The 27,548-nt window shown below is 34.6% G+C and overlaps 2 protein-coding genes across 2 annotated transcripts in view; one reads left to right on the plus strand and one right to left on the minus strand.

Annotated features, from left to right (window-relative positions):
- LOC120354910 overlaps positions 1-27,548 on the minus strand; it is a 213,041-nt gene that overhangs the window by 183,286 nt on the left and 2,207 nt on the right. The gene's annotated exons all lie outside the window — the stretch shown is intronic.
- On the plus strand, positions 11,854-26,592 carry LOC111045141. The gene is made up of 2 exons (XM_022330454.2): positions 11,854-12,962; positions 24,669-26,592. The coding sequence occupies exon 1, from the start codon at positions 12,017-12,019 to the stop codon at positions 12,959-12,961; it is 945 nt and encodes a 314-aa protein (XP_022186146.2). The 5' UTR covers positions 11,854-12,016; the 3' UTR covers position 12,962; positions 24,669-26,592.

A 27,548-nucleotide genomic window follows, 5' to 3' on the forward strand; every position in this document is an offset into this window, starting at 1 on the left:
CCAAAAATCATGTTTTTGGACTCAGGGCACCTTGAAACGTATAGAAAACTTGAAATTAGGGTACCTTAATTTTTTTTGGAAAGCAATACTTTCCTTACCTATGGTAGTAGGGCAAGGAAAGTAAAAATAGCATAAAACCATAGAGAAACAATAACGTAAGAATTTATGCTATTATTTCTCTATGATAAAACTAACAGCTAACAGCTACACAGTTCTGCCCCAGATTGATATCAAATGCCATTCAACTCCAGTCAAGTGCCAGTCAGCCTCTTCATCTGCCAGGTGCAATCTGGCCACCCCCCCCCCCCTACACGAACATGATACAATCGACATGATCAAACAATGTGGTCCATGGTTTTAATCTTTTTACATTCGCAATTGGGAGTTTGACATAATATATTAATAATTTTTGATCAAATAACCGTAAACTCTATTCATCATAGAATATTCTTGAATATAGACTTAAACTCTCTCTTCATATACCAAAATTAGTCTATTCATTTGTTTAGTGTTACACATGGGTCAATTAGTTGAACTTTTGAACTTTGTGAATTCATATAGGCTATAGAGTATCCAAAAAACCTGAAGATTTTTATTTTTGAAGATTATTATTCAATTGCAATTTCTGCCAAATCTAACCGAAGAACAGAGAAAAATTATTCATGCTTTTTCCAATAAATTTTGAAAGGGATGAGGTCTGATTCATCTTCTTATAATAATGTTCTATGATTAACAACGCATTTCTATGCTTCCATGATTCGATACATTTGTTTAAAAAGTCGATGAATTGGTGGAATTCTCCACTATTTCACGGATAATCCAACTCCATTATTCACGGAATGAGAAAGAAGCCACTTCAGTCACTATACCCGTGCATTAGAAAGATTGAAATTCCGTTTGAAAATTCATTTTAAATCTTGAATCTTGAATTTTGAAATTCATTTTCGTTTGGTAGAATAATAGAGTTGTAAATATCGTAATTATAAGAGATTGTAGAAAAATGTCTCCTCTTCAAACTTCTTCAAATCACAGACCAATAAGATCGCCCCCTTCATGAAATGCTCACTTTGAAATTCCTCCTCACAAACTCGATAAGGGTCATAGAGTTAGTGCATTCCAAGAGTTTGTAAGTATCACTCAACCCAGGAATGAAACTCATACAAATTCTCCATTGAGCTTCAAAGAAATTAACATAAGGAATTATTAGTTTTATCAAAAAACAGCCACAGGAAAGCACAAGTTTATTTCTTACAAACATTAATCTTTGTAAAGTAATCTTACATGGTCGGCACACGTTCCATATTTTGGATTCATTAGATTTTTTGAAGATTCCAATTCGAATCCCTAGTTTTTGCTGATTGGCCACGGTACCCATAGGAGCCATAGGAACAATAGTTCTTAACAAAAACTTCGAAGGGAGTTTCTTTGACGCATTCTGTAGAAGCTTTGTTGTATTTCAATCATCTTCAATTATTATGAATTAATAATAGTTCCCGTCAATTACGAGAATATCAATGTATGAAACAAAGCGTTGATGAAAACGCTATTTCGCTGGTGGTAGGGAGGGGGGAGGAGGTTAGGGAGTGGAATGATTGATTGATTGAGTACTTTATTTATGTAGATTACAATATATACTGGCTTATACACTTATATACAATAGCTTACAATACAGCAAAATTATAGATGAATTTACATAATATAGACTAAGATAATAAATATTGAACTGTATATGATATGAAAAAGTAATTTGTAATATAATAACTATAGATAATTATATTGTTATGCATCTACATAAATTGGCAGAGCTTTGGACATATCAATGTCCATTCTTCAGAAAGAATATTAAAAATATCCTCCCCACTAACTCTCTACCAAAACGTTAATTTAATTAATTAAAATAAGGATTTATTTATTAATGGAAATTTTGTAAAAGTTTTAATTAATATAAATATTTAAGAGAAAAAAAAACATCTTTTGGAACAAATGACTGAAACTGTCCGGCCCTAGAACGATCACATGACAACCTTTTATTTAAGAGAAAAAAAGAAAGAAAATTGATAGAGGAAAATAATTATATAGGTAGATAAGATCAAATTATTGATTAATAAAATGAAGTAGGCTGAAAGTAGATCAGGGTAATCAACTTTCAGTAATTTACAGCAGTATGCAGTGGATAATTAAAAAAACATGAGTTTATATATATATATATATATATATATATATATATATATATATATATATATATATATGTATACAATTCATTCTAAAACAGGTTTAAAGGTTTGTATTTGTTGGATGGGTGGGGAATGGTTGTCATGTGATCGTTCTAGGGCCGGACAGTTTCAGTCATTTGTTCCAAAAGATGTTTTTTTAAAGTCAGGATGAAGCTCACTCGGCTCTCGATGGACCTGATAGAAACAGGAAGTGCATTCCATGCACGACAGGCACTGACTAAGAAGGAATTTGTGAAAATAGTAGTTCGATGATTGGGTATCCTTAAAGTACTTTCTCTGGTTCTAGTATGTGAAGCATCTATCCTCCTACCTTCAGAGACAAATTTGAAATCATTTTTAAAATAGTTCGGATTACCGTATTTCAAGATATCTCTAACAAGCTTGACTATTCGAAAAAGCCTTTGATCGGGAAGCTTAAATGTTGAACTAGCAATGTGGGCTGGGGTGATATGATCATGGCGTTGGAGAGAGTAGACGAAACGTAGACAATAATTTTGGCAACGCTGTAGTTTATCATTCAGAGTGACTTGCATATTGTTAAGAACAGAATTACAATACATTAAATGTGGGAAGATGAGAGATTGAACCAATAATAATTTAATGTTTCTAGGGAGAATATCGTGCATTTTCTTCAATGCATGCATGGCTGAGAATACCTTTTTACAAGTTTTGTTCACTTGTTCTGACCAGTCAAGAGTATTTTTCATAATAATGCCTAAATTTTTAACTGAGCTACAGTAAGGAATGTCATTACCATCTACACTAATTTTGTGAATCGATTCAAGGTCAATACTGTTTATAAGACGAGAATATCCAATTATAATGGGTTGTGTTTTGATGGGATTAAGCTTAAGGCCATTTTTCTTTGTCCATTCCACTATCGAATTGATATCCTGATTCATTATTCCAACTGTTTCATTAATTTTTGTTATGGGACAGCTTAAATATATTTGAAGGTCGTCTGCATAAGTATGGAAACTGGAGAATTTGATAATGGGAGAAAGGTCATTAGCATACAAAGTGAAGAGGAGAGGGCCTAAAATTGAACCTTGTGGTACTCCATGCATAACGTTTTTCCAAGTAGACTTATTGTCACCGACAGATACACATTGTTTCCTACCTAATAGATAGGATTTAAACCAAACTAACGAGTTGTGACTGAAACCAAGAATAGCCAACTTATTCAGAAGGACTGTATGATCAACAGTATCGAATGCTTTAGAAAAATCAAATAGGGTGAGGATGGTGCATTTTCTTTGGTCCATAGCTAACCTTATATCATCAGTGACACGAAGCAGAGCTGTCTCAGTTGAATAGAATTTTTTAAAGCCTGATTGAAAGTTATGAAGCTTACTATTGTTGTCTAGAAATTTTACAACTTGAGCATGGATGAGTCTTTCTAGCACTTTGGACAATGCAGGTAAAATACTGATTGGTCTAAAATCCTCAACTTTATTGGATGATGGAACTTTATTTAGAGGGCGAAGTAGAGCAAACTTCCAGTTTTCAGGGAAAATGCCTTCTTCAAGTGACTTGTTGAAAATATATGTAATGGTTGGTAAAACAGCGAATAACATCTTCTTGATAAATTTAATAGGAATTTTGTCTACACCCATAGCATTACTATGAATACGTTGAATTGCTCTGAAAGTGTCTTCTTCTGAGATTGGATGGAAATGAAATTGATCAGTAATTGGTAAATCCAAGTTTGTAACCTGCTCTTCAAGATCATCGATATGATTAGCAATGACAACTTCGTCGCGTTGGTTAGAGTGTGAAACGAAATGGTCATTTATATTGTTCAATGGTGAGTCAATTTGTGGATATGATTTCTGTTTGCCAAGCCCGAATTCTTTTATTCCCTGCCAAAGTGATTTAGAGTCTTGTCTATTGTTTGTCATAAACGAATTAAAGTACCTAATCTTCGAGTTCCGTAATTCCTGTTTAACTCTATTTCTAAGGCTCCTATACTCTATCAAACTGTCCAAGTCAAATGTCTTTTTAAATTTTCTATGTGCTTTGTCTCTACGTCCCATCATCTTAAGTATGTCTTCAGTCATCCACGGTACTCATCGTTTTCTATTTATCCTCCTTGTCACATAAGGTGCATGTTTGTCATACAGAGTCAAAGTCCAATTCTCGAAAGTCTTGACCATGTCATCAACTGAGGGTAATGCTTCAATTTGATGCCATGGAGTCTGAGCCACATCAGTCAGGAAGGCGGCTTCATCAAAGTTTTTGAAGTCTCTATAAGTGATAATTTTCTGTTCTTGCTTAGGTATTTTATGGGAAAGAACACAGTAGATCAAATCATGTCCAGAAATAGCTGGGACTGGGATTTGGCCTGCTTGAACAACCTCGTTAGGATCACTAACAATGAGAAGGTCAATGAGTGTGTCAGATTCATTAGTATGATGAGTTGGATCGAGAGGTAAAATAGTCATGTTTAGGCATTGGAAAATAGTAGTCAGTTGAAAGTAGTCAAAGTTACGATTTGTCATGTTCAAGTCGGTGTTCATATCCCCCATAACTAGTATATGGCTGTAACAAGGCATAAGAGAAAGCAAGGCACTTTCGAAATCTGTAAAATGACCTATTTTTGGTGATAACAGATACCAACGAGTAATTTATCAGTACTAGAAAAGGATAATTCAAGTAGCATAAACTCTGGTCTGGAACAATACTCTTGTTTAGATGTGATTAAAACTTTTGTTTTGATACCATCTTTCACATAAATTGCTACACCCCCACAAGCTTTATTTAATCTATCATTCCGGAAAAGATTATATCCAGGTAATGCAACAAAATTTGATGAAATACTAGGCTTCAAAAATGATTCGGAAATTCCAATTATATTGAAGTCCTGAAAACGGAAGATTGCTCTGAGTTCATCAATGTGGCAGCTGAGGGATTGGACGTTAAGGTGAGCAGCCTTGAAAAGTTTTTTGGAAGAGTGCATCATTATTACTATTATTGAAATAATCATACCTACTTGAGGGCGAGCGAGCCGACGTGTCAGTGAGAGGCATCATGGAAGCAGCAGACCAATCGTGAACCGACCTCAGAACGACACATGGGAAAATGGGGATGAAACTGATAAAACTTAACCTAAATGAAAAAGTCTCTTGATTCGAGTGCATCCTGTATGCCTTGACAGTTCGGCTCCCTTCACTATTTTAAAATCACCAGTTCAAAAAATTCACTGAACACATCAATAAGATGTAGATGTTGTAATCTGTGGAGTTACGGTGATGAATAATCCTAATGGTGAATAAGATGAAGATTGAGGAAGAACTGGTAGTGGGAGATCTAGTCCAAGTTGAGATAGAGCGAGTAGGTATCCAGTAGTGGAAGAATCGAGTCCAAGTGGAGGTAGAGCGAGAAGGTATCCAGTAGTGGAAGATCGAGTCAAAGTGAAGATTGTGCAAGTAGGAATCCAGTAGTGGAAAGATCGAGTCCAAGTGGAGACAGAGAGAGATGAAATCCAGTGGTGGAAAATCGAGTCCAATTAGAGATAGAGAGAGATGGAATCCGGTAGTGGAAGATCGTGTTCAAGGTGGAGATAGAGCGAAATTGATCCATTAAAAACTGCAAAAGAGAAGAAAAAGCCAGCAGAAAAACGAAAAATCTTTGAAGAAAGTTATCAATTGAGAAAAGATACATAATACAACTGATAATGAATAATATTTGCATAAAATGGAAGAGGAATAGTATGATTTAATGTGAGAAAGAACCGAATATAAATATGGATATTAGTGGAAAGTAATCAGATAGAAAGAAAATAGGTAGAAAGAGAAATAGAGATAGAAAGAGAAATAAACATTTGAACATGCTGGATAGCTAGTGGGAAAATCACAGGGAAAATAATGAAAATAATAGGGAAGAAGAGAAGAGAAAGAAGGAATGTGCATAATTGAGAAGAGCTTATGAAACTGAACTATAGAATAAGAAACAGAACATCGTATTGTGATCTTGGATTAATCAAGGAAAGAAGAAGAAGAAGAAAAGAAAAAGAAAGGGAAGGAGAAGAAGAAGAGGAAGAAGATGAAGACTTAATATAGAAGAGATTACTATCTATACCTATAGATTACATCTATATCTATAATGTATGTTAATAATCCAATTTATTTGAAATTCAGCATTTCGAAAATTATTAATTATGGAAATAATTTTGTTAAGAGATGTAATTATTAGTAAGAATAGAGATAATGATTTTCTTAGTACCCTCTGGAGTAAAGTAGTTGATGCATTGAATGTAGTTTTGGGAATTAATATCAAGATGAATCATTAATCAGTATTAACAAATGTGGATCTCTTCCGTTTGAAATAATTGCCTTGTATACAATCATAAATAGTAGTGAAAAGATTCATTTATAGAACAGAAAGACAGGTCATGAAAAATGCCAAGGTATATCTACTGTGAAATCTATTAATACGAATTTCCTATTATTGTAGTGAAGGGCACCTTAGTCATTCAATCCTGAAATGATTTAATTTACCTTTATTTTTTGAAGGTCGGTCATCCTCTCGACTGTGTGGACTCTCTTGGATCCTCCCTCGCCGATAGAGATCTTAATCCTCCCGTCAGATGACCAGATATTCCTGTGCCCATGATGGTCGGCTGCAGCATTGAGGATCTTGAGACGTTCCGCAGTCAGATCCTCGCGAATGGTGACGCCGGAACCCTTCAGCTTCCTCTTAGCGTCGAAGATCATCTTCCTGGTCCGGTAGCTGCAGAGTCAAACTATGATGGGTCGGTCCTTGGGTTTAGCTTGCCCTTGTTGAGGTGGTTGACGCCTTCCAACGCGATGCGAGCGGTTGACATCCGCCAGAGTCACGGGCACGTTCAGCTTCTTGTTGAAGACATCGAGCGCCAGCAGGTCCGTGTCTTCTTTGTCGCTCTCCGGGATCCCAAAAATACGTATAGAATGTCGGCGCCCATATTGCTCGAGGTCGTCGACCTTCAGGTGACAAGACACCTCTAGCTCACGAATTCTATCATGCAGCTGTTTGTTCTCCTCCTTCAATGCCTGAAGTTCATCGAAAATAGACTTCACAGTCATTGAAACAGCACTGTGGACAGACTCTTCGATTTGCTGTCGAATAAGGGGAGGGTCTCTTCGGACAATGCTCCAGAAATAGCTGGCTTTGGAGCATTGACCTCATTCTTCGGCGTGCCTCTGTTCGGTCGACCCATCGTGTACCGTTAGGTGGATTTACACTTTTGTAGGCGAGAAGGTGAACTGAAGAATTAGGAATGTTTTTTCAAGATAAATAAAGAGAGTGTGAGTTAATCAAAAATATAATTTCACTATTGAATTTAGCTCGAGAAACTGAATAACTTGATGTATAATTTCTAGTGAATTGAACTGTATAACCCTACAAAATATCTATTAGAAGACGGAGCCGATCTAAACACACGTTTACTCACTCGACATAACCAAGAGTGGAATGGAGAGGGTGAAGAAGGTATTTTTTCCATGCTATACCCCTCTCGAGAAACAGCCGCTCCTGGTTTCCGGATGGTACATACTGTAACTATCTTTTAAATCAGAATGGTTTTCGCACTCCAGAGAGTAACAGGAATAGCGTACTTTATTTTGGTGCAGAATAATTCATTCCTTGTGGTAGCTGGAAACATTCAAGTAATTTTTCAAAAAGCTGAAAGAACAAAAGAGCATATTTCGAGGAATCTAGGAATCCCCCTTAGGTTTGATTTCAACTGTGATCCTGGGAAAAACACAATTGTCGTTGTTCACATATCTTGAGATTGAACGAATCTTTCTTATCAAATTTTATTAGTTCTGGTTTGGTATAAATTTTGAAATCTCTTCATGAATGATTGATTTAGCATGAATGCTCACAGGGGCAGAGACTTGTTCAGCAGGGCTTGGGGAGTGGGGGAGGCTGCTCAAAATCAAATCTTGAGGGGGGTGAGGTCCCAAAAAAGTCAGCAGCCCTGGATTTTGCTACATTTCGCTTTGCTTTACTTTTTGTATAATGCGATTTCGTTCTTTTCCAGATGGATTTTGAAAGAGGTGGACAACAGCAGACCAGTGATCAACTTTCAGTCCCTCACAGCTTGGCGTTGGTGGTGGAGTTATGGGTTGTAATGGTGGATTATAGCCAATTATTACATGCAATGGAAAATGATTTTTAGTTTTACTGATAAATAATCCTCTTCGATTCTTGGAAAATAAATGTGTCTAAAATAAAAAATGTGATGCCCTATTTTCTATAATCCTATTTCAACCTTATTTCCAACTCAAATACACATCATATTAATACAAAATATTTTGAGAATTTGTTAGTAAATGAATAATAATTATAGAATAATAGGACTTCCATTTGGACATAGACAATGCGAAGCTTTGTTCAAGCTTGGACGGTAATTCATCCATATTATGGAATATTATTGATGAACAGTATCACAATTTATCTCATGAAACTCTAAATTGGCTGAAAATGAAAAAGTAGCCTGCATGCGCCTTGGAAATAGGAATTATTCCAATTGAAGGGAATTGGCTTTTGAAAAAATCCAAAGGTCCGTTTGTAGACATACAATGCTTAGCTACAATCTTCTTTTCAAAATGTGATTAACTGCTGATAAATGTCAAATATATTTTTCCACTGCAATTATTATAACGTGAACCTACTATACATAGGCTACTGTTGGGGCTAGAGCATAAGTAGCGGTTTTTGTACAGGTAGCGGACGAGTCTGTTGTTCGGGTAAACTTTAAGGCTGTGCAAAGGCTAAAAATAAACTTTCTTCTGGCGATATTTTTCGATTCGTATATCATGAAGCTATCAAAATAAAAAAGATTTCTCAGGAAAACATTTTTTCCGATCATTACTTTTTGAGATATGAGCGACTAAAGTTTAAATTTTTGGTACAGAACATTTCAAGTACGGTAAGATATAAATCCATGAGATTCAGAGGACAGATTTTTCATGGTATTGTCAATCTAATAAAACAAAAAATTCTGAAAATATCAATTTTTGAGAAAGTTATTCAATTTACTAAAAATAACCAAGAATAACTTTTGAGATCCAGTTATTTTTGGTAAATTGAATAAATTTCTCAAAAATTGATATTTTCAAAAAAAATTTGTTTTACTAGATCAACAATACCATGAAGAATCTATCCTCTAAATCTCATGGATTTATCTCTTACTGAACTTGAAATGTTCTGTCCCAAAAATTTAAACTTTAAGCGCTCATATCTAAAAAGTGATGATCAGAAAAAATGTTTTCTTGAGAAAACTTTTTCATTTTCATAGCTTCATGAAATACAAATCGAAGAAAATTGAAAAATATCACCAGAAGAAAGTTTATTTTTAGCCTTTACGTTTAGTTTAGTTTTAGTTAAGTTTTAATGGAGTCGGTGTAGGGAAATCTAAGTACAGTATTCAGAATAGTAAGCCGAGTCGCCTTTGGCTAATACTGTCCAGCGTGTGGGGACGGCTTCATTAAATTACATTGCCTGAGCCAACTCTTCCGCCGCCGGTGCAAAAACCTCTACATATGATCTGATCCTTACGTTACATATAAGTGAGTTATTCAGTTGTAAGTGTCTAAGTTGAAAACTTTCTGTTATTGTTGTGAAGGTGATGCTGTGGTAGATATCCATATTGAATGAAAACGTATTGATACTATCAAAACGAATGATCTATTAAAACTATTCGATATACTAGTTCGGTTGTTACAACTAGCTCAGCCTTCATTGGTAAACAGCTAATGACCAATCGTAGGGTTTCACTTATACTATATAATATCCTGTTGCTCAATGCTTAAGCATTCACTTTACGAAAATGATCGATAATGATGTAAAAACCATAACTAGTATCTATTTTTTCTAATAAATCAGTAGTCTTGACGATAATATGTCGTTTCCATTTGATAAGGTTTGAACTAACACTGTGCAAAGGACCCTAAACCAAAATAAAAATTACCAGAAATATATCAGCCTACCATACAGGTTTAGTGAGAAATATGGAAACATCAATATTTCTTTCACATAGATGATTTGACTGTTGGTTTCATTGGGGGTCATATTTAAATTAAAAAAAAAACTAATTTTCTGCCGCTTTGAAATTAAAATCTTGGCTCCGCCATTTTGAATCGCGAAGCAAGTCTGCTGTTCTCATGATGAGAAAAAAAAAGTTAGTACAAAATAATAATGGGTAATCCAGAATAACGAGAGATTTTAAAAACGTCATGAATGAAAGGTGAGAATGGAGAAAAGAATTTTATTCATAGCAATATTGAAACTGGAAAACTTGCCACCAACAATCTTCAATCAAATTCATCGTAATGTTTTTTTTTCAAATGAAGCCTTTTAGCACGGAGTAGAGAACACACTATCAATTGGTTTATCTATCAATGATTTGATAAAGATCAAAGCATTTCTCGCCAATTATTTGATAGAAATCAAACGATCTCTATCAATAATTGGTATCTCTATATTGGTTTCCTTCTTCCATGCTTTTACATAGCCTCCTTCTGCACAAATACACAATTGAAATCTGTGATAATGATTCCTCATCAATCGCTGCAAATTTCAACTGGTATATTGTGAATTTTTTATTTACAATTGAATATTTTCCAATAATCTGTTTAATTGAATCACAGTTATAGATTTGAGATCCACAAAAAAATATTTGATCGCAGGCTGACCAATCTGGCGGTCCATGGGGGCAGGAAACGTGAGATGATACGGTAACTCACTCGCACAGCTTCCATTGACTGCTGTGAAAGATGGATGTTGCAATTGAAATTGAAACAGAGAATTCGGGATGAAATCCACAATATCCCGCTTGAGCTAAATTCTAGACTTTAAACAGCTGGAGTCAGAAAATTGGCTTTCCGTAACGGGGCGTAGTCGTAGTTTTTATGATAATCTCTATTTTCTCATTTCTATAATTGGAAATGTTTTTCCTTGACGAAATGAAACATTCCTAAATAGATCAAAATAGCTAAAACTTTACACTATTTTCTCTTTATTCTATTTTGTGTTCGATTTTCTAGTTTTTCGGAATTTGATTTAAACGTGGACTACGACTACGTTTGAAAAACCAATTTTCTGTCTTCAGCTGTTGAAAGTCTAGAACTTAGCTAAATCCCGAGCTTGGAAACCGGCCCTGAGAATCTTTTAGTTGTGATTGAGTAATTAATGTGATTAATGAATGAAGACATTCAAGTGCTACTATAAAAAAGAAGATGGTACATGTTTGAAAAATCACATGTCTTTCAAATTTCATTAAAGAGATAAACTTGAGAATATGAAATAATTTGGAAAAGGTTATTCATGAGTCATAAAAAGTATTCAGAAATGGAAATAATGAATATCGACTGTCGATATCGAATATCGATATATCAGCTAAGAGTATTGCACTCATAAATCGAAGTATAAAAACAAAAAATGTTTTCATTAAATTTTATGTGTCAGGAGGAGCATGGAATATGTCATTTTATCAAATATGGAAGAACAATTTATATTATTGAACGAAAAATTGACAGACAAAAAATTATTCATTGACTGATTGGCATCATAAAAAGATATTTTAATCGATTGGCAACACTGCTCTACTAAATTAATTTCATGATTTTTGTTTCAGTTCAGTCTTAATTGTGTGACTCCAACGCGCTTATCAGCCGGTATTCCTTATCAATTCGCTCATCGCATTTCTACAACTCAGCCTTTCATTCACTAGTGAACACCTTCGAATTCGCCGAAGACCTTCAAGTTCGCCAAAGACCTTCGAATCCAATCCGAAGACGATGTCTGCTGAAAAAATTGAAAAGAACGTTGTAGACGACTTCCAGGGAATGGGAAAGAGGAGCATGGAAATTATGGAGAAAATCGAGGAGGAGACCCACAACGAGGTGGCAGATGCTGACAATAGCAGCCAGTTGGCGACTATTGAGGTACAACAAGATCAAGTCATCTCACCCAAGGTAATTATCAAAGAGCATGAAGATCCGATAACTCAATCAGAACAAAATGAAATTGAATCTGCCGCTGAAAGTCAGAGTACTATTAGTACTATTTACAATAGTGCTACCCAATTGCAGTCCGCTTTCAAAATGCAGCACAACATCTTGATGTTTGATTCGGGTAATGATACTGAATCCTCACTGAAAAAAGAAGAATCGGTATGGGAGGATATTCCGCTAGACGATGATGACAGAATTGAAGCGGAAAGATCTTCCCTAGTTGAAGCTGCTCCAGTCATCTCTAAACCATCCCATAACTTTGTGCTCCGAATCATCCTTCCTTACTACTTTCGCATTATTCATGCTTTGAACACGTTCATGTCAGTTGGAGAGAACGGTACACCTCAGAACGAGTTGACGGGCTATGACAGCACTGGGCCTTCCACCTCTAACATGAATAGATTCTGCTCAGTGACCGTGGGAGACGGTCAGCTGGGAGACCTCGGGAGACAGGGAGACGATCGCCAGCAATCCACCATTGTTTCTATCAGCGACGATGCTCTCCAGGGACCAACTCTCCTCCAGGGACCCATCTTTTCTTGGATACCAGAAGTATGCCACTCATTGTGTCTGTATGCTTTCACGAAGCCAGACGGCGGAAACATCGAATCAAGATGTGTTGACATGGCCATCAATGTCCTCGCCTTGATTCTGGCTGGAAAAATCGTCGTTATAATCATGTGTATCATGATTCTATTCCACCAAGCAATGAAGGAGGCTGGCCATTAAGGTGAGTGAATTATGTAAACTATCATGAAAACGCTTACCCCATTCGAAACTAATCCATTTCTAATCATGTGTAATAGTAAAGTGGGTATACCCCCACCACTTGAAAATACTTGAAGTGTTAAACTAATTCATACGAATAATAGGTGAATGATTCCGGTCATAACACTATTATCAATATCAAGCAAATTTAGTATTATGATGATCCGAATAAATTGAGTAGGTAATTTAAACAATTTCAATTGAATTTTTCTCTCAATAGAAAGTATAATACATTCTCATACATGAAGTGAAATACCAAAGTAATAACTTGGAATGTTTTATTAGAAAAGAGACAAAAATGATAAATTCTGCAGAGATGCAACATACGGATAACTGGGGGAAGGCGATTTCAATTATTAGTATGAATCATAATATTTTAACTTGGAAATTCAACAAACTGTCATTAGATATCGGATCATACCTGTTAAATTGATGAATGAATCATACCTATGAAAGCTCAGCCTGGTAACATTGTAGCTTCTATAAATAACAGCAATATTCCGATTTCAATCATTGAGCTATTCCTAAATATGATTAATTATTTGATTATTGCGCGGGAGCTCATAAGTTTATCCATAGCCATCTTACTAGCAATGATGTTAACTTGTGCACTATGTATGATATTATACTAATGACAGTCTTAAAACGACAGTCTACTAGTGGAGAGGCGTTGAGACAGGTAAACAATATAATAGGAACGGTAATATTGAAATAGCGAAACGAAGTTCTAGTTCCGACTTGATTTTATTTCGCATGTTTCACAATAACTTACTAACGAAAACCAATCCACTTCAAATTTTGAGAACACATCCTTCGAACTATACTACAGGTTAAGTTCGTTGGCCGATGAAATAGATTTACTCCAACATCCTTTTGGGATTATAATAGGATGAAATTGTGAGTGCATATGAAAAATTGTGGAAGTTTTACAAATCAACATATGAAAAAATCTGATATAGTATGTGCATATCAATTTTTGTGGGATTCAGATAGTGTTGAATGTGATAACTTGTATTTTTCTCAGCTACACAACATAAACAGCCCATGGAAAACCTTCTAACAGTCAATTTTTCCAACACTAATTCATTCACTATCCACAGAAAACCAACAATAAAATACCTCGGAATTATACTGGATTATTTTCTACGCTGGGACAATAATTTATGTAGATTATGGCTCCTTTTCCAGTTCTTTGAGATTTTTGTCAAACCGAGCCATCGGACAGAGAAAAATCACTCTTTTTTTAGATAATAAAATTTCGAATGGAATGAATCAACATGGAGCTCTCTATCTTCATTAAGTGCTGAAATTCCGTTTCTAATCAACTATATTTAAATAATGGGATTTCAACTATTCAAATTGATGATTTAAAATACATCTGGGTGTAATGTTTTGCTCTACAACCTGTGACTAGGTAGACAGTTCTATCTTGTATAAATTTCCAGGTACAACTGATAACAAAGTTCCTTGCATTTTGCAAAACCAATTTTCAGCTCTGACCATCATCATTTAATCCTTGTCCTTATATTGAAATATCTTTCGTGTATGTCACTAACGTGTGCCTGAGATCATGATCCATCAGAATCAGCCGTTAGATGAACTCAATTTCAGTGTTTCCAAGTGGAGAGGCGCGCATATTACTCAAATGAGCATCTAGCGCGCGATAAAACTCACATTGTGCAGATTAACTGGACAATTAAGTTTATAGGACATCAAAACAGTTTGACTTATGATACATAATTTAGAAGTTCATGAAACGAGCTAGAGCCGGAAAAACGGAAATGTAAACTTTTATTATACAAAAAATAAAATTATAAGGAGCAAAGTTCCTATTTCTCTGGCTTTGAATGAGAGAATGAGAATAGCTTCCTGAACAATAGATGCAATGTTATATGACAATATTGTGGATCTATCAATTCTTAAAAGGGCTGATTAAAGTCAGATCGATATCTTGATTTGGAGCCGATATGTATTTGTTTAAGAAAGCATTGCAGTTTTGAACTTCGGGGCCCGAGGGAGATGCGGACTCTTCGGATCCAGCATCCAGGCTACATACAAATATACTATGTAGGCCTATACTAACACCCAGCAAAGATTCAGCTCTCCCCTCCCTTATTTGTTGAGCAAAACCCTGTTTTTCAGTCTTCATCGACTGGAATATATTCAAAACTGTTTTTTCGGAAGCCAATTAATTGTGACAAAAAATTATGCATGGTTTTAAATTGTAGAGCAGAATCTTCTTTTTCATTTTACGGGAATGATTCATAAAAAAATATATTTCAAAAGTTCGATTCACTCGATTTAGAAATTTAAAAAATAACACATTTTCCTCACTTTTACGTTTTCGGTAGTTTTTCGATAGAGAAAAATGGTTCAAGAAGAATTTGAGGCAACTAAGCATGTAAAGCGAAACATTTTCTATAATTTGAGACCAATCACAAGTTCCCATAATGTATTTGTCTCAATTTAGAGGCTGTTGGTTATTAGTAGAACTGAGACATTTCTTGCTGTTGGAGGAAGGATTTTATTTGGTTCCAATTATTACTAGTTTCCCATACTGTTTGCCAATCCCTTCATTGAAGCTATTGAACACCAAAGAAGTAATCAAAGCATGAAAGAGAAAATCAGATTTATTATTACAAGATGGTCGCAGCATGATCTTCGGCATTTATATTGAATACATCACTACTTGTCAAACTTGATTGAATATTCTGCGATAGAATCATCTTCCATAATATATAACTAGTGACTACCTGCGTTGAAGAACTCGCTCATGAGCTGTTTGATCTTTGAGATTTTCAACTTGTAATTATTATACAGAGCTGGTTAGAATTATGAAAACAGACGGATATTTCTTTTACAAGGATAATTTGGCATAAAGTTTCATGGAGATTCGTTTCTGATTGAAAAATCTACTTTTTTGTCGCTTCAAAACTTTCGTCCGACATCTTTGGATCCGTCCTATGAAGCTAACTTCATTTCGAATCCAGCTTCATTTTGAGTCCAACTTCATTTTTTGCTGGGGATTTTCAACTCTTATAAAGATTATCCACGTAATTTTGAACAAAAAAATTTATTTTCTCATGTTTCCTGCGGACATCAGGAGATTTCATTTTACAACACCGAATTTTTCCCGGTGCAAAGCTCGGGTAACCTGCTTACACTAGATAATTGAGCGTCAAAGTGTCATAGTTGAAGGATGATTGGATAGTATGATTACATTTTAAACAGAAATGAATAAATTAATGAAATAACTTCATAGACATCATGTTTCACATGTCTAAAAAATTGTGGACTAATTCACTTGTTGAAACACAATAAAGTTATCGAGTACCCTTTTTTATTTTATGAAATCACAACTAATAAGAATATTGATAATAATTATGAATCATTGAAAATAAAATTACAACAAATTATCACATTGATGAAACTGCATATTCTTCATAGGCCTATCTCTTACAATAATGATATGATTATTAGATATGCAATCTCTACTCTCAGACCATCCATTTCTCATTCTTCCATAATTATTGAATTAATCAGTCTTATCAATGCGAAAGCATTCTAGACGCCGTTTAATGTGAAAAATGATTCAATAATACAGTATATCTAAAATAAAAACTATCATTGCAATTTGAATCCATGTACCTTAATATACATCCAAGTGGAATGTCACGTTCATCTCCTATAAAACTACGTAATTTTCCAATGCGATGATCATTATGAAAATTCAAGCTGAATCCTTAGCAGTTTGTGTTACAATAATGTAACGCAGATGTTCATACTGGTCAGTTCAATTACCGGTGTAATTCGCAAATACAGTATTTGTGACGAATTTAAGACTAGTGTAAATAAGATCAGGAATAATACTCATTAGTCATATTTTAACGCTTATTCAATCAATATACATACATACCACATACTTTGGATTAATGCTCAATGTATGGAAATGTCACACAAAAAATGATTATTCATGGGAATATTTAATTGACCCAGCGAAGTGAGGTTTAAGATTCAAGTCGACAGTTTGCATTTCTCTGTATTTATGTTTATATTTATAAGCTATTCCGTATTTACGGCGAAACGATGCAAGAGATTTTCATGAAATTTTACAGGTATGTATCATTTTTTAATTTCGCGTCGACGTATATATAAGGTGGTTCTGAAATTTTTCATTTAAAGGATAATACAAAAGGAAAAGGAGTTTCCTTCGAACGCCAATATTACCGTAAAAATCAGACTATAGAATTATTCATCACAATTCAGCTGTCGAGTGTATTATCAATTGTATTCAATGACGCATGCAATGACGCATGCAATTACGCATAAAAATCAATCACTGAAAGTAACATAGTATTTTCTCTCGACCTTCCTCTGCCTTCAACTTGGGCTGACCTTCTGCTAGTATGTCTTGAAGAAGATCATCCTTTTGATGTTAGCATTTTTGATACATCAACCCTAACAGCCATTAGCCGTTTTCACACCGATATCTCGCCGACACGACATACAGACAGGATTTACTCTGAAGGACAGCATAAGAGGAGGCTGTGGTTCATAACTGCGCAAGGTCTACAGTTCACAGAACTACTAACCATAGAGTCAAGATACCGTAAAGCGATACCACCTAGATTATTAATTTGTCTCTGATAATACTATAGATATACGCCCGTAGCTCGGTAAATATCAATACTGTATGAGGGAAAGTATGATTTTTCGATTACGCATGGTTATCGTGAATGTTTCTTGTGAAATACCCGTTATGAAAAATTCAAAGTAGTCCAGTCAATATAGACATAGAAAAGGGGGTGTGCTTGCAATATATATTGTAGTTCAGATTTTTTAATATATAATTTGGGTACATAAGAGAAGTCCAGAACCAATTTCTTCATGCAAAATTTCCTTGTGCTAGATAAAGGGTGGCCAAAAAACCTCGTATTTTCGGCTCATTTTCCAGTTCTCAGCTATTTCTGCCAAATCTCGAAATCGGACAGAAAAATTTTTGTCCCGCCTTATCATCATTTCTCCCGCCTTATTCCTAGAATATAAAATTCTGAATAAAATGAGATCATTCGGAACTCTCTATCTCCAATGAGTACTGAGTTATGATTTTTCAAAAATGAGTGGAATTTGAAGAGAAAATCAATTTTTGATGAATTTTAGATTTTGATCAACAATATCTTCCGATTGTTACCATTTAGATGTATGAATCCCTCTGGGCGTATTTTCGTGCTCTACAATCTGAGATCAGATAGAGCGCTCTATCTCATATAGATTTCCAGGTACACTTGACAACAATGCTCCTTGTATTGTGAAAAACACCTATTTTCTGCTTCAACCATCATCACCAACTACATAGACTTCACATTGATAATTCGCACAATGACATAAGTTCATAAGATTATGTTCTATGAAAATCACCCGTTAGATGCTCTTCATTTCAGTATTTCCTAGTGGAGAGGCGCGCTTAAGGACATCACAAGGATCAAAATTGTGACAGGAACTTGTGACAAACTTTGGTCTCAAATTGTAGAGAATTCCATGCTCTACATGCTCAGTAGTCTCAAATCCAACTCCAACTTTTTTATTTATAGAAAAAACTGTCAAAAACGTGAAAATGAGAAAAATATTTCCATATCCATATCACATTCTTATACAAAGCCAGAAAATTAGGAACTTTTCTCCTCATAATTTTATGTTTTGTCTAATGAAAGTTTACACCTCCGTTTTTCGAGAGAAAATGTTCTCAATAAAAGTTATAGCTCGTTTTAAGATCTTCAAAATGATGTATCATAAGTCACACTTTTTCGATGTCCTATAAACTTAATTGTACAGTTAATCTGCATAATGTACTCTTTCTCGCGCTAGATGCTGATTTGAGTAATACGCGCGTACGCGCGCCTCTCCACTTCGAAACACTAAAATTGAGTTCATCTAACGGCTGATTCTGATAGATCATGATCTCAGGCACACATTAGTGACATTCATGGAATATATTTCAATATAAGGACAAGGATTAAATGATGATGATTGGAGATGAAAATTGGTTTTGCAAAATGCAAGGAACATTGTTATCAGTTGTACCTGGGAATTTATCCAAGATAGAACTGTCTACCTAGTCTCACGTTGAAGAGCACAAAATTACACCGAGAGGGTTCCTAAATCATCAATTCGAATAGTTGAAATCGGAAGATATAGTCGATTGAAAACGGAATTTCGTCCAAATTTCGGTTTTCCCGTGAATTTGATTCTTTTTTGAAAAATTTTAACTCGGCACTCAATGAGAGCTTCAAGTTATTCCATCCCATTTGAAATCGTATAATCCAAAAACAGGCGAGAGTGATATTTCTCTCTGATGGCTCGATTTGGCGAAATTACCAAAGAACGTGAAAAAGGAGCCGAAAAATGCGAAAAATGGAAGGTCCAAGCACTACGAGCGCGGCGCGGCGCCGTTTTGGACTAGTTAATCGTGACGTAGACTTGTAAATTGCGATTTGAATTAAGACATAGTTGTTGAAGTTAGAGTTCTAATTTTAAATTAAAAATCACTCCTATTAACTACTTATATTAACAGTAAGTTACTTACTCTGTCGCTTCAAGATCTTGAATATGCTTGTATGAATCCAAATTCATGATACATATTTCGATACAGAGTTTCAAAAGAAAATAAATGGCAAAAACCGCACATTGATATATGAAGCCATATCATTTTGTAGATGTAAAAGTTGTGAATTATGTTGTACCAGCTGAAATCATGTGTCAGAGCGTGTGATAGCTCTCACTTTCAATGTTATTTTTATATCCTGAAAAAGGACGAAGGAGTGTGTCAATTTTGTTGTCCAATGAACTTGTCGTGTTCGAAGAATACATGTTCAAAATTTGAAGCTGATTGATCAATCCTTTCTGAAGTTATTGTAGAACATACAAACATACGGACAATAACCAGTAAGTTATTCATTCATTCAATTTATTCACAATTTGGAGGATTACTTTGTCTATTTAGTTTATAATAATTTTATCATTTCATGTTTTTCAAATTAATTTCTTAATTTGATTAAGGATTTTTCTTACCTTGAGTACAATCGAAAGAATCCTAGTTCTCAGCCACAGAATAAGATATACAGTAGCATATTAAAGGACTTATTCTGAAAAGTCCAAAGTCTGTATTGTAAGTTCGAAACACATTGCAGTGTGAGAGCTTGTAGGCTATTATAATAACAATTGCAGTTCCTTCTCAAAACATCTTATTGAAGTTCTATCAGTCAGTGATTCTGTTGTCCCTGGAGTCACTCAGTCACAGCCTAGAATGAACAACTTTCAATCTTAGGTGCAATATTGTCAATTGAATGTTCCAAAACTGGTGTTTCGAGAGAGATTTCTACATTATATTCTTAGCACCAGAAAATCACATTTGCCCAGTTCATTCAATAATGAATGAAAATTCATCAGAAATGTAGATTGATCTTTTTTGCTAGTTGGAATCAATTTTAGAAGCTTTTGGAGTTGAAAATTTGAGTTTAGCAGTCTATGACACATTTCAGATCATGTAAGCAGAACATCATCATATTATTCTGTTGGAGTAGGCATATAAATTGTGATAAAAATCTCATAAACTACATTAATTTGAAGATAACCCTGTAACTTTTGCAGTCTTCATCCTCAATATATTTTTCACATATTTTTGAACTGCCTTGGAGGTCTGAGAAGAATTATCACGAAGAAGAGGTAATGATGAAGAAGAGGTACATGTGATGTACCTGTACATCACGCGATGTGAAGAAATGGTTGGTTATAATTCAAAAATTAGGGGGCCCCCTCCTTGTTATAGTTATGATTAATTATCTATAATTTATCATTTATAATGTACCTATGTCTTATGAAGAGTACTTTGTTTTCATAATCTCAGCATGTATCTGTATGTAAAACACCTATGTATACACTAATCACATCAGTACTTAGGCATGGTTTAAAAGGGGTACGCGACTAGGTGCCACCCCGACTGCTTGTCCCCTTTTAAAACCGGTTTTTAGGGGACAAGTAAACGTGAGCCATACCCGTCTAGTTGTATCCTTCCTAAGGAGGTGACAACTAGTCGTTGGGACACCCTGTCGCGAGGGTGCGAGGTGTCGAGTTGTCGTTTACGGTCACGACAACCTAACCTCTCGACTCCACTCCACAAGAAATCACAATTCCAGCTGGCTCTTCATTTGAAAGTTAGAAAATGAAGCCTAACTATCAAGTTCTATATGAAAAGGCATAAGAATTCCTAATTTTGATATAAGATATTTTCAACATCATGTCTTTGTGAGTGAGCCTTTTCAACCATGGTGCAATCAAGAATAAGTATAGAAACAGACTGTATAGAAACAAGTGTATATAAATAATTATTTATCCTCATATTAATTACCAGACTTCATGTAATAACTCAGTTGATAACCAGACTGATAGCTTCATCTGCCATATCATTGATGTATGAAAAGCATTATACTCAATTTACTCGTAAACGGTGCGTATGACGGGAAAATATAACTGAACAAAATGGGTTTAGAATTGTGTTCTACATCTGGTTGTTATCAAAAAGACTTATTATTAATTTTTTTCTGTTTTCAACCAACTTGAAAAAAATTGTCCTAAAAATAGCAAAGACGGCCAATATCTCCCGAACCGTGCGTTTGACGAGAAAATGTTACTGGATCAAAAGAGCTCAGAATTCAATTCTACATCATAACCAGTGATAATAATGATAATTGTTTGATCCCTCTTCCCTACGCCGCGGGGGTATAAGTTGTGCCCACTGGTGCTCTGTAGGTGACAAGTAGTTGGGGTGACACCTTGACGTGAGGGTGCGAGATGTCGAGTAGTCGTTTAAAATCATGACTAGTTGGCACCTTTGGTCCAGTAGGTGTCAAGTAGTCGAGGGGACAACTTGACGGCAATGATATATTTTTACGAGGGTACAAGGAGTCTCCTATGGCCAAAATGACCAGGTGTCAAGTAGTCGGGGTGACAACTAGACGGCTACCCTTTAAAAGTAGCCCAGTTTGGCGGCGTGCAACTTTGTCGTTTGGTGACAAAATCTCGGGAGTGTCGTTGCATGCACCGCCAAACTTGCACTCTAAGGAATGCAGCACAGTTTGACGGCGTGCAACTTTGTCGCCTGGTGACAAAATCTGAGGGGTGCAAGTTTGTCGTTGCATGCACCGCCAAACTTGCACTCTGAGGAATGCAGCTCAGTTTGACGGCGTGCAGCTTTGGCGGTAGCCCACTTTTTCGTCAGCCCAGTTTGTCGTCAGTCCACTTTGTCATCGTCCCTCATCAGCCTGGTCCCTGCTTCCCCTTTATGGCTCTGCAGGACCCGGCGGCTCTCATCAAATACCTTGAAGATCTCTTTAAGGTCTTTGGCTCTCATCACTCTGTGTCCCTCTATTTGTTTCCATCTCTGTTTCTCCTTCATACCACTCACGAACATGTGTGAATCCCATAACAATATGAAACACGATTTTAATATTGCTCTTAATAGAATTGATGAATGGCTCAGAGCAAATATGTTGGCCTTGCTGAAAGATGAGTCTCAGGTTAGCGGAAAAGTTTCACTGGAAGTACATAATCATAGTCTCAGAATTGAATGCATTTTTAATGAAGTTGAGGTTTTGAATGTAATGATTGAAAATGGATTGTCTTGAGGACCTCATGTAGAATATATCCAGAGGAGGCCTGATTCAGCAACTTATGTTATAAGAAGTTCAAGATTTCTATTGAATTTTTATAATTTAAAGAGTGTACACCACATCTTCTTCTTCTTCTTTGCCTTTCCCCAGTGTACATTAAAAGAGTTGAGGTAGCCTCAGTACTATTCCTTCATTATTTCCCATCCATCGCCATTCTCTTCATCTCTGGAACAGTCTTTCCTCTTCTCCGTCCTATCTAATCCTCATAAAATGAGGATCATATACCTTGGACGTCCCACTACTCTCCTTCCTTGCACTCTCACATTCACATGCTGTTTTGTTTTTCAATTATCCTCCATTCGCTGTACATGTCCATACCAGCCTCACTTCTATCCTTCTATTGGCATCTTTCATGCCCACTTCATCCCTTCACTCCATAGTATTTCTCACTCTATCCCTTATTGTATTTCCAACACTTTTTCTATGGCACTTCATTCCCACTGTCCTTATCCTGGTCCATCTCCTCCTCATCCACCATAACTTGCACATTATCTCTCATTCCCTTCGACACAATCATGACCTTACTTTTCTTTACATTGGAATAATGTATACGTCGTCAAGTGTTACATTCGCTTATTTCTTAGGGAATAGCATTCTGCGGAAAATCTTCCGATTTAATCCAGATACTCAAATTGCAAAAATAGACTATAAGAGTAATTTGTGGGTGAGTAAGACAATGCGAACAAGCTGTCATTCACATTTTCAAAAGATAGAAATTCGACCACTACCCAGTTTTTATATAAAAAATGTCCAATTAAAAAGTATTAGAATAATATGATAAGAGGCTCTATGATACATTAAAATGGAACACGAAGACGTCACCATCTCAGGGAAAAACAAAAAGTGTAAGTTAAATGTTTATCTCCGCTTATCTCATAGGTAAACAGCATCGAACTACACTATAATAATGCCAAGGGTGTTGAGAGTTTAGAAATCAATCTCTAAAATGCCTCACTCGATCAAATGAAAAGGCTGGAGTTGGAAAGATTTAGAATAAATTTGAAGAGAGAATCTACTCTAGTGAATGCTTTATAATTTTTACACTATAACGTGCACTTTTTATTCCCAACAATTGCCGTTTTTAGCAATTAGCAGTTGGTCTGAATTCACCCAAAAGAAGTTAGCGCCAAATCATGAGTCTCATAAATTAAATCACCACCCTAAAATATACCTTTTTTGTTCCAACTCTATCATTGATTGTATTGACAACTTAGGCCCATGTTATACGGACAGAAAAAACGCGACAGATTTTTCGCCACGTAGACGCCAAGCCTACCGAGCAATGTCCGTATAACAAGGGCCTTAGTAATACTCTAATTACGATAAAAAAATACCACATATAACTCTATAAAAAGTGAAAAGGAAAAAACATGGATTTAGAGATTTTTCGCAAAGTTGAAATAAATTAACAATTTTCAAAGAGATATAACTCGCTTTCTATTGGAGATAGAAAAACATTTAGGGGATAAAAATTGCAGAGAATTAAATGTTCTTTAAAACAGAATAGAACGAAAATATTGATTGAACAATTGGTTTTGGAGATATCGTGAAAAAACTGAAAAAAGTACCAAAATCTCTTGGTTTTGAGGCTGCCAAAAGTTAAGCCTTCAGAAATTTTGGTGGGAAACCACAGATTACTGTTACTACTACCCAAATGGACTGATTAAAACAATAAAACCAATTACCTTAATTTTTGTTTGGTCAGGCCGCATTATAATGACTATTTGACTGGGCTATTACACCCCTTTTACAGGGCGTCAATGGATGAAACATATTATTAAATATAAATAATCAATGCCAAAAATGACAGTGAACTTCAAAAATATTCAATCTTCTCAGTAAATAGGCTACTGGGATCCATCTTTGAACAATTTATTTATTTTTTGAGCAGAATTTATTAATATAACAAAATATTTATATTATACTAATATTTTGTTTTGCAGATGGAGTTATCTGTGCAGTCTACTTCAAAGTTCAGACGTATGCAGCCAGCAAGAGATTAAGAATTTCGTGTTATACTCCTAATGCAGCTAGTGAGACAATATATATTGATAATTAGATTAATATTATAATCCAATCAATTAGTAGTTACATTATATTACTTGATACTTGGTAATCCCCTATTACTGAGCTTTGGAGTTCTCTGAGAATATCAATATTCAAGAGAAAATATATCTCATAGTCTTACTCAAAAGAAATTATATTTAAAATAATTTTTCCATTATGAGGATGGAATCAAAGAATTATGAAATATGCTATCTATTATTATCAATAAATCTACGGTAAGAGTATTTTTGTTTAACTTCAATTCTAGATAAGCAATAGCAATCCAGTATCTTCCAATTCTTATTGATTTATTGTTCCATAATCTATTTGCTGACTTCTAAGTTGCTTAACTTTTTATCAGTATGCAGTGCTGAGTAATTCTGTAAATTCTATTTCGAATTGGTTCTCAATACTCACTGGAAATAATGATGGAATATATTATCAAACTGAAGTTGAATTGAACATTTTTGAAATTATTATATCCCAAATAGAAACTGTTTTTCATGTCAATCTACCTTGTAAGATATATTAAAAATTATTTTTGAAATTGTATCTGATATTCTTCTCCAATAATGTTATTATGTTATTTTAGTTTGGTAAGAGTCCTTATTTCCACACAAATATGGGAAAATACTCTTGGTCTATTGTCACTTATATCACTGTTCTTAGTCTCATGACTCATTGAATCATACAAGAATAGAGTACGATTCAGCTAGACTACGATTGATTTCAAGAGTGAGACACTAGTGAATCAATAGGTGAAACTCATGAGGCGTAATTAACAAAAACAGATGATAACTAATCTATAGGATCAGAGAGTATAGACATTCTCTGATAAAGCTTAAGTTAAGAAAATTGAAAATATCAACTTTGTTCAAATATCAGACAATGAATTTATATGAGTATAAAACTGTCATACTTGCAAGATATGGAGCAGATATTATCTTATAATTTTCGAAACAAAGCAGACAATAAACAATCGAGAGCTTAAAATCTATTTTGAACAAGTTTCTAAAAAGTATTAGTCATTCTCTTGTGAATACTTCTTATAATGAATACCATAAATAATTTCAATTTAGGCTATTTTATCAGATTGAGATAATTTGTTTAAGGTGAATTCGTATATCAACTTTGCATTAGGAATAATCAACGCTCAATTACTTAGTATTAGTTAGTATTTAATGATTTTTCCAGTTCCTCACTTAGGAGAGAATCATTTCTGTGGTTCCAATTTGATAAATTACAGTATCTAAGTTTTATTGGAAATTGAAAATTTGGAATTTAGTTTTTCCTTTATCTTATTACAATACATCTAATGTAAATATCAAAGAATTATTCCAAAATTATTTTTTTGGAACATTTTCTTCAATAACACTATTGCTTCTTGTGACGACAATCATAGTGGACTTTCATACAATTCTATGTTAATGTAATATAAATTCACCAAACGTAGCTATTATTTTCAACCCCACAATGGATCATGATTATTTTATGTATAAACTGTTTTTTTGCAGTGCTGTATATGAAGAATTAAAAATAATTTGAAAAATTATTATAAACCACTAGACACTAGACTTACGTTGTTTCTAATAGTGCCAGACATGACAATATTATATTTTCTAAAAATCTACCTTTTGGTTACAAATTAAAGCACAGTACTTGATAATATTTGATTCATAATGTAACTTTGAGAACCTAATTATCTGAGATACTAAGCATTTAACAGATTAAGTCACTCCATGGTTGTAATCAGTGAAATACGATTGAAGAGTTATCATTGTAGTTTTCAAAGAAGTAAAATATTATTAAAGAATATAATTATATAACTCGTTTTTATTCTGTATATTGTCATACATGACATCGAAACCCATTCAATTTATTGAAATATTATTTTGTTAATTGGAAATCTGGTAGCGGATTTAATTATTAAATGTAATTGATAAAGCGAGAAGATCTCCAATGTACAAAGATGAAACGTGGGTTTTATCACGTTTCGTGAAGGCAATATTATGATTTTTAGCTCCATGCTATACAAACAAGAGTGAGTCGACTTTTGGTCTGTAAATCAAGGCTGAATGTTTTTTCACATAAATAGATTTTGAATTTTTCTTTCGAGGCCCGTATTCTTTGAACCGTTTGTGAAGTTAGTTGTTGAGTTAAGGCATTGGTTACCTCAAGGATTCTGTCTTGAGAATTGAATTATTATAGGCTGTCACAGTTCGGACAGTTTAAACCTGCATAATTGTATTTTCAGAATTTGAATCTTGTAGGGAGAGCTGGTGTTTTGATTCATCAGCTGGCAGAAGTTTTTTTTATATATTTTTTATTTCAAAATCAGGCCAAGGGACAATTTTCAAGGTAAAGTAAGATAATAGTTAATTTTCTTTTTTTCAGACCCACAATTCTAAATAATAATTTCGTTTATTATTTCCAAAAACCGGAACGACTACTTTCTCTCATTCCCACCATATGATTACAATATGTAATTGTAAAATGAATATTTATGTTTCCTATATTTGATTAGAAAAGCATTGCAATTTATTTGATAGTAAAAGTTTCTTTGAAAAAAGTATTTGTTTCAATACAAAATCAGTATCTGCTGGTGACTGATTAAAATAATTATTCATTGATAGGGATGAAAATTAGAAGTAACATTGAAACAGGAGTTGTCCAATATGTACAATAGAGTACACGTGTAGAAGAAATAGTCCTCCATCAAATTCGATAAAATAAAGTCAAATTTAGCAGATGATTGTGAGCTGCTCACACACTACAAA

The sequence above is a fragment of the Nilaparvata lugens genome, chromosome X (genome assembly GCF_014356525.2).
Source record: "Nilaparvata lugens isolate BPH chromosome X, ASM1435652v1, whole genome shotgun sequence".
NCBI lineage: Eukaryota > Metazoa > Arthropoda > Insecta > Hemiptera > Delphacidae > Nilaparvata > Nilaparvata lugens.

Excerpts from the sequence above, each read along its gene's own strand:
- LOC111045141 (XM_022330454.2), top strand. The coding sequence starts at position 12,017 with ATGTCTGCTGAAAAAATTGAAAAGAACGTTGTAGACGACTTCCAGGGA.